Below are 8,227 nucleotides of genomic sequence, written 5' to 3'. Positions count from 1 at the left end.
TATATTTATTGATTGATTGATTTATAGACAGGGTCTCTCTGAACTCGCTCTGTAGACCAGAGCCGGTCTTGAACCCACAGAGATCCACCCGCCTCTGCCTGCCAAGAGCTGAGATTAAAGGCCTGAGCCACCTTACCCTGCTCAACTATTAACATATTAATCGTGTAGGGGTGGGGTCTGTCTTTAACATTTAGAAAGGTGGGAAAGGGAGGGGACATTGCTTTTCAAAGGACAACTTGCAGAGTGGCTATGTGACAGTCTTAAATCTGGTGGGCTTCTAGGACACATCACTTAGTACGTTTCCTATCTTATGGATAACACCACACTAATGATGTCAAGTATTTCGAATGTAACAAATGCTTCATGATACGAACCACACCACCAAATGAAAACTCCAACCCTGACTTGATGTGTAAAAATGTTCTCACTAGTTTTGTTCTGTGTTCTTCACAACTGCAATTAAACATCTCAACCTATTCACAAAAACAAACAAACAAAAAGCTCTGAAGTGAGGTGGTGGCGGTGGGGGCACACTCCTTTAATCCCAGTGCTCCGGAGGCAGGAGGATTTCTGTGAGTTCAAGGCCAGCCTGGTCCACAGAGTTCCAGGACACACAGAAACCCTGTCTTGGAAAAAAAAAATGAAACAAAACCCCCAAAAAAAAAAACCAAAACAAAACAAAACAAGCACAAATTAACGAACAAAAAGGCGCACACTATTAAGGAGCACAGCCCTTTACATTCTGTTTATAGTTTCCTCCCGAGACTCTCGCCATATATAAATGTAAACTTCATTAATTCTCAGTGGGGATGGTGCTTATATTACACCTAATTATTTTCCTTTATCTTATGTTTAAAACTTGAATCAATTTTGTTCAGGGAGGCAGGATCCAGGTTTATTCGGTCAAAATGGCTAATGGGTTGTTTCACTGAAAATTACACACATGTTCCCACTAACCTGAAATGCCATGGGAAACCATGTATTAAATTTCCCTGTAATTTAAGCCAATTCTGGGTCCCCCACTGCGTCCCACTCTTCTTTTGCCATCCCAAACCCGGTAATTATTGTCATTTGTCCTGTGATGTATGTGAAGGGTAGTTCTTTGACCTCTGTGGGATTTATCTGGCTTTTGTTTACTTTCTCCCAAGAACCGAATGGGTCAAGTTCAAAAGCAAATCTGGCAAGCCCTTTGGCAGACTGCATTATATGTAGGATATAAGCAAAACAAATCATACCGGAGGTCCTGTGTCCAGATAAGGTATGTCTGTATGAATTTGACCCTCTTGTGTCCCTTGAGAGGTGTTGACATTGTGAACAGCACCAGGTTGTGGGTCCCCACCCACCCTCAATCCCAGGGCACCGATTCAGTTTTGCCACCTGTGTCCACTTAGCTAAGGCCCTAGCCAGCTCTCTTTGCCTCCTTCCCTGGAGGACATGACCCTGTGACTATTTCTGATCCACCAAGAACAATTGCTAATTTCCTAGGCATTGTGGCAAATACGACGCTGTCCTTGTGCCTGAGGATGTGCAACAGTGATGTCATCTGTCACAACCCCTACAGCAGGTGCTCTGTCTGCACTGAAGAGCAGCCTGACCTTGAGCGCTTTCCTGAAGCTCTCTAGATACTTCCGGCTACAAATGTGAGCACTTGTCAGGCACAGTCCAGGGGATCTAGAAGACAATGGAGGGGACACCCCACCCCACACTCCCTTGCTGACTTAGGGAATGCCAAGGCTCATTGGTTTCTCCCTGTCCACTACCCCCCCTACTTTGTCCTCAGAGAACCCACAACCCATAAGATACCCCCCCTAACTAGCCACAACACCAGGGCCAAAGTCGAAGCTTTTTTTTTTTTTTTTAATTTTCTAGACACTTCTGAAAAGAGATCTAATAGAGAAAATATACAAAGCATTTGAGTGCTTCACTGCCATGGAGAACCCAGGTCTGACCCGAGGCACCAAAGCCTCACCCAGGTGGCCAGCTCGAACATCGTTATAAACATGCAGGAGGAGGAGAAACATCACGCACCCCTGGACAGAGGGGCTGGATCCAGAACGGAAGAGGAAGCAGGGACCAAAGTACCAGGTGGCTCTCCTTCCCGCCTCCATCGTTCACAGAAGCCAAGGCATGGAGGATGCATGGGCTTCATCCGCTGCCCAGGGCCTGTAGCTTACCACAGCTGTACCCACCTGCTCCTGGGCTCCTAGGTGCCAGACCAGGGCGGCCCAGCTCCTCCTTTCTTTGGTTCCACTCAGAACAATTGTGCTTGGCAGACTCATTCCCACCCTCAAACTCCAGGCTCCTGCTGGTAGGATGAAGGCCCTGACCCCAGGATAGCCACCTTCTCTTGGGCTCTGACAGGTCCAACCCAGGACACATTTCCCCATCCTACGTCCACACTTAGGCCTCAGAACCAGGAGAACGGAGGAAGAAGTGTGCTGTGCAAGAAAAAAAAGTCTTTCGGGACTTCCCCAAATGTGGGGGGCTATTCTGAACCCCATGCCAGGCCTTGCCCCTGCCCTCCCTTTAGTCCTTCCCCTTGGCCCAGCCACTGGGGAGCTGACTTAAAACAATGGGTTACGGAAACCATCTTGGGCAACTGTCCCCTCCCGCCTCACACCTGAAAGACAAGCAGTCTCAGAGGTCCCCTCGAGAGATCACAGCCCTGGTACGGGGATTAGGATGGGGCTGGGGCTGGGGCTGGAAAGGGTAGCGGGACATGTCACGTCTATGGAAAAGTGCCCAAGTTACAAGCTAATAAGCAAAGGGAGGAGGGGGGCCAGAGAGTGGCCAGAAGGAGAGAGAAGAGGGCAGGGGTGGGCCTAGACAGAAGGCCTCACACCACCCCGCAGATGAGCGTCTCCACCACAAAGGTGTTCTCAAAGTGGCGGATGGCATTGCAGTCCTTGGCCCCACGTTTGTTGATCCCTGGGAAGAAAGAGAAAAGTCCCCGTTAGGCCTCTGTCCAGGCCCAGAAAGGTGGTCCAGCCCCTGAGCCTGAGAGAACCCTGGGACCTGGGAAACCCAGAAAGTGATATACCAAAACAGCGCCATGAGGTAGGGGGAGCTCCTAAATCCGGCTCAACAGGTGCCTACCACTGCTCTGCTATAAATCCTTAGGGGTGCTACTTTAGCCTGTGTGCCTCAGTTTCCTTTAAAAGGCACAGTTAGAATAAAAATGATGCTGATAACAATGAGGGTGAAGTAAGGGAATCCCCGGCACGTCTTAAGTGCTTGATTGACATTTGTTGCGGTTAGGTCATAACTATTGCTGGGACAGCTGGGGCAGGTCCCTGTCAGAGGCTGCCAGCTTTGGCGCTGGGGCAGGTCCCTGTCAGAGGCTGCCCGCTTTGGCACTGGGGCAGGTCCCTGTCAGAGGCTGCCCGCTTTGGCGCTGGGGCCATCTGTCACTCACGCCTCCGGGTGGCCCGGCGTCGCAGTCGGTAGGTGTCCTTCCCGTTGCACAGATGGTAGATGAAGGAACCCAGAGCCTCCTTGTCACTGACATGCTCCGTTACCACCATCTCCTCCTGGATGATGTACGTCTGTGGGAGGTACGTCCCTCTCTGCGGATTTGGGGCGGGGAGTGGCGTCAAAGCGCAGGGTCGGCACCTAGGCCCCTCCTACTGCACACAGTCCTTTCTCACTCCCAGAAGCCCTTTGGTACTCCAGGCTGCTGCCCATCCTATACTGTGGTGAGCTTTGGCAAGTGTGCACATCTGGCCTCCCACCTGAAGGGAAATGCTCCTAGGGCTAGGGCCTGCATTCGCTCCCCTCACTGCTGACCCAAAGCATGAACCTGAATGCTAAGGAAGCCACTTGGAGTTCTGTGAGTTGGGGAGAGGAAACAGAGAAATGGCTCTGAGGATGTGGCTAGAGAATAGTGGAGAAGTGATCTTTTGGGGGTGCAGGGACTCCCCCTTTAGGGAAGGGGACAGGTACAAACAAGATACTGCCACCTACCTTCACATTCATGAGGAGTTCCCAGAAGTTTCGCGGGGGTAGCACAATGGTGGTGTTGAGTTCGATGACGTAGCACTTGTCCAGGGAGATGTCGTGGTAGGCAGTGAGACCCTGAGAGGGAGAGAGTTTAATGATTTTTTAAAATGCTGGGAGGACCCCGGTGGAAGTAGGCAGGCAGTGGGCTCTGGGAGCAGCCAGTCCCAGGCAGAGACCGCTGCTGATTCCCTAGTGGAGGTTGGTCCCGGGCAGAGAGACACGTGGTGGGTGGGCAGGAGACAGAGACATGGATAGATACAACATGTAGAGTGAGGTTGAATATTTATTTAGGGGGTTATGGAAGGGGAAGGGAGAAAGGGGGGCAGAGAGAGAGAGAGAGAGAGAGAGAGAGAGAGAGAGAGAGAGAGAATGAGAAAGAGAATGAGAGAGAGAGGAGAGGAGAAAAGAGACAGAGAAGAGGGGAAGCTGAGAGAGGGAAGAGCACCAAGAGGGGACAGTGAGAATTCAAGATGGTGAGAGGAAGGAGGGGCCACCGGGAGTGGGCGTGGCTTGCCTTTTAAAGAGCCAAAAACCATAACAGAGAATATCTGTCAGTCTCTGTGGAAGGCAAAGGCCTGGACCAGGCCAGCGTACTGGAAGCTTTCAGTCAGCTGAGGCCTGAGTCCTACTGTGCCATCAATGGGGCCTGGGATCTCAGAAGTGGCACCCCTCCCCCACCCCCCAAGCTCCTGCTCCTCTCTGGACTGGTGGATCTGTCTGGGGTTTCCAGAGCTAGGTGAGGATAAGGGCACATGACTTTATCCCACCATGCATTTCATCAAAGTGGTGAGGTGTAGTTCTCCTTGGGGAGAAAGCTGTCCTGGGACATAGGAGCAATGTTCCTGGCCACCTCCAACCCCCCAGCAAGGTCCCTTGTCTCAGGGAGGAATGCTACACCCAAGGACCCAGAGATCATTGCTGCAGAACACCCAAGGGAAAGCAGGGTTAACGGCATTGGCTAATAGGTTCTGGGAGGCCTAGGGAAGAAGGCTGGGGCCTATGTCTCACTGATCTCAAAAGCAGTCGGAGGCGAGAGCGGTGACCTCAAGGAGGAAGGAACTGACTGGAAAAAAGCAAGAGGGAACCTTCCAGAGTGCTGGCAGCGAGCCCGACTTTGATCTGGGTGGCGTTACACAAACAGACTCCCACTCAGCTGGACACTCTGATGGTGGATATACAAATGCGAGCAGCCCGGGACCTTTGGCCCCACAAGGACGGTCAACCCTAGTGACTGTCAAGCAGAGGACAAAGCAGTACACTCCCACTCCCAATGTACCATTGGCAATAACTAACAGTAGAACCTTCATAATAAAAGCCGTATCTAAGGGCCAGTCAAGGTGACCAAAGACACCTGCTGTACAGTTTATACACAACCCAAGGAGTCTCTGGTGTTCTTACTCCTTGCTCTGGGTTCCCAGAACACTCTCTACTGCCCCACCCCAGCTCCAAGCCACCTACAAGTCACCCATAAACCAGCCTCACCCGCTGGAAGTCATGGATGATGTCTGCAGGGTCCCCACCACCAAACTGGGGCACGGGGACATTGATACGCTCATAGTTCTCCTCAAGATAGATCTTCACATCTTCCTCCAGCTCCATCCGAGTCCGGATCTGGGAGGACAGGGAGTCTTCATAGAGCACGCCACAGTGGAAGAGGTTATCCCGGGCCAGCTGCACAAAGTGAGGGGAGAGACAGACGGTCACACAGGGTGATGACACGGCCACGAGGCCTATCTGCCTACTTCAGACCTGGGAGGCAGGAAGGGTGGGGGACCTAAGACTTTCTCAGAGCTGGGGAAACAGAAGAATGGGGAGGTAGGCTAGAGCTCAGGTCTGCAAGGGAGGAGATAAGCTGGGTCTTGGAGCAGTCACTTCAACCTCACAAATGAAGGGCAGATAAACAGGGTCTTAGGTGGAAGACTACTCTGAGCCTGAGTTTCCCTATCTGTAAAGGGATCCTGAAGGTCTACCTGGCCTCAAAGCCTTAGTCTATAAAATGGCCAGGCAAACAAGAAGAGAACACACTAGCCCTGTGGCTGGACAGAAGAGCAAATCCTATAGGAGCTTGCACAGGGAGGAGGGACAAGCCACGGAATGACCACCACCAGGGGCCCTCCTGCAGACACATGGGTAGAAGATAAAGTGGGAAGGCGAAGAGCTCTAAGACAGCGCCGCACCCTCCTCATGTTCTTCCCATGGATGCAGCTCACCCCGCTCCTGGCCCTGAGGCCCTACCCATCAGGCAGATGGCTTCATCACCTTTCATCCAGGGGCAGTAGGGTGGCGCTACTGGTGACAACTGAGTGATGGGGGCCACCACTCTGCCTTCTCTAGGGACTCCAAGACATGTAATGGGCAGAATTCCCTCCCCCTTCTCAGTCTGAGGAGAAACATCCTGGCCACACGGGGGCCCTGAGGGCTCAATGAAGCCCAGGGGAGATCTAATGCCTGGGGCAGACCTGATCTGGCTATCAGATCAACCACAGACTATCCCAGGGACAATCTGGAACATGTATGGTCTGGGAAGAAGAGGGGACAGAGCAGGGGCACCACTGAAAAATGCCAAAAGAGAGAGTCCTGCACCAGAGAGGGAGGAGACACCTAGCAAAGGCCAGCCGTGAAGGTATAGGAATTTCACGGGAAATTCCAAAGGTAAGAAAAATGTGGGCGTTGAGGTCTCCAGTGGATGGAGCACAAACTCCCACGCCATTTCTAGTGTGGAAAAACTAGATGACCACAGCCTTAAAAGCTCAAGGGATGTGGGGGTGAGCTGGGTCCACAAAGACCGGAAACCCTAGCCGGTAAGTCGTCCTGAGCGTCCCTGTTGATACATCCATACTTTATCTCTCAGTACTCAAGTATGGTGACCCCTCCTCTTCCCCAGGTCTGGAGGATCTCTAGTGGGTGTGTACTGAGGAAGACAAGCGAGCTCCTCCACAGACCTTCCATTCCTTGAAGCAGGCTGTGGTAAATGATGCAAAACCTGCCCAGGGCTCAAACCCAAAGGTCCATGCAAGGAACAGTTAGGTCATCCGTGAAGTACAACCCCTACATACAGCGTCTGGGCTCCAGAGAGAATCATAAACTCCCAACTTCTCTCCTGGTGACAATGCCCCAGAGCGACACTGGCCACTGGTGGTGGGGGTGGGAGGGGTAGAGACGTAGGGATGCCTGGGTGGAGCCACCTGGACCCTTGCTTGACTCTCCAGAATAAGAGGTGAGCAGACAAGGGGATACTGGAAGGAATGAAGATTGCCCTCTAGGCCTGCCTGGGCCAGGGGCTGTCTACTGTCTCTCTTCATGGGATCCCCATACCCGAGCTCTCCATTGTTCCCACGCCCTCAGCGGACTTCCTTTACATGTCTTGGTGCCACCCTTTCCCCACCCGCCCGCCTGGCTCCTCACCTGAGCAAGGAAGAAGTATCTGTAGATGTAGACAGAGGCAAAGACGAGGCCCATGAGCAGTACGACCATGCCCATGGACAGGTAGCACACGCCACCCACGGAACCCCCTTTCCTGGAGCGGTGGCGAGGGGGGCGTTCCTCCTGTGAACAGAAGTGCCGTGGTCAATGAGGTGTCCCAGACGGTACCACTTTTTTGAATTCCTCGTTCCCTAAGTGAGATCACCCCTCTAGCTGAGCTAGGGGCCCTGGGGGTAGGGGCCAGGAAGGACAACACAGATTGTCTGAAAGAAACGGAACCTTGATAATTTCTCCGGACGCCCTCCCCTCCTAGCTAGAAAGAAAAGGAGACTTGCCTGGAAGCCCTAAAACAATCAGTCTGGATTAAGCACACACACTTTGAACTGCCTGAATTTAGGTCTTGTTACTGAACCAGCTTAACTGCTCTCTGGTCCAGTGGTTCTCAACCTGTGGGTAGCAACCCCTCTGGCAAGCCTCTTTCTCCAAAAAAAAAAAAAAAAACCCAAAAACAAACAAACAAACAAAATAAAAACAAAAAAACCCATTTATATTATGACTCACAATAGTAGGAAAATTACAGTTACAAAGTATCGATGGAAATAATTTTATGGTGTGGTCACCCCAACATGAGGAACTGTATTAAAGGGTTGTACTATTAGAAGGTTGAGAACCAGTGCTTTAGTCATTCAAACATTAAATAGGGCACATCAGGCAGCCCGAGTGACTGGATGAGTCCAAGAAGTTCATGGGAACTAGAATGCATCTGGTAGGCGAGGTGCCACTGTCCTGCAACAGGAAGCCAAGA

The 8,227-nt window shown here is 51.8% G+C and overlaps 1 protein-coding gene across 1 annotated transcript; it reads right to left on the bottom strand.

Annotated features, from left to right (window-relative positions):
- Nucleotides 1-1,855: 1,855 nt before the first annotated feature.
- Itm2c (integral membrane protein 2C) lies at nucleotides 1,856-7,572 on the bottom strand. Its single transcript, XM_050123174.1, has 5 exons — nucleotides 7,405-7,572; nucleotides 5,482-5,670; nucleotides 3,964-4,074; nucleotides 3,416-3,566; nucleotides 1,856-2,928 (listed from the first exon to the last, which is right to left on the bottom strand). Exons 1-5 carry the CDS (start codon nucleotides 7,477-7,479, stop codon nucleotides 2,837-2,839), a joined length of 618 nt encoding a protein of 205 aa, XP_049979131.1. The 5' UTR covers nucleotides 7,480-7,572; the 3' UTR covers nucleotides 1,856-2,836.
- Between the last annotated feature and the right edge of the window lie 655 nt (nucleotides 7,573-8,227).

Source organism: Alexandromys fortis, unplaced genomic scaffold (assembly GCF_014885135.2).
Source record: "Alexandromys fortis isolate MF-2015 unplaced genomic scaffold, M_Fortis_MF-2015_v1.1 scaffold_213, whole genome shotgun sequence".
Classification (NCBI taxonomy): domain Eukaryota; kingdom Metazoa; phylum Chordata; class Mammalia; order Rodentia; family Cricetidae; genus Alexandromys; species Alexandromys fortis.
The sequence above is the reverse complement of the archived record's forward strand: the minus strand, read 5'-3'. Positions and strand labels throughout refer to the sequence as shown.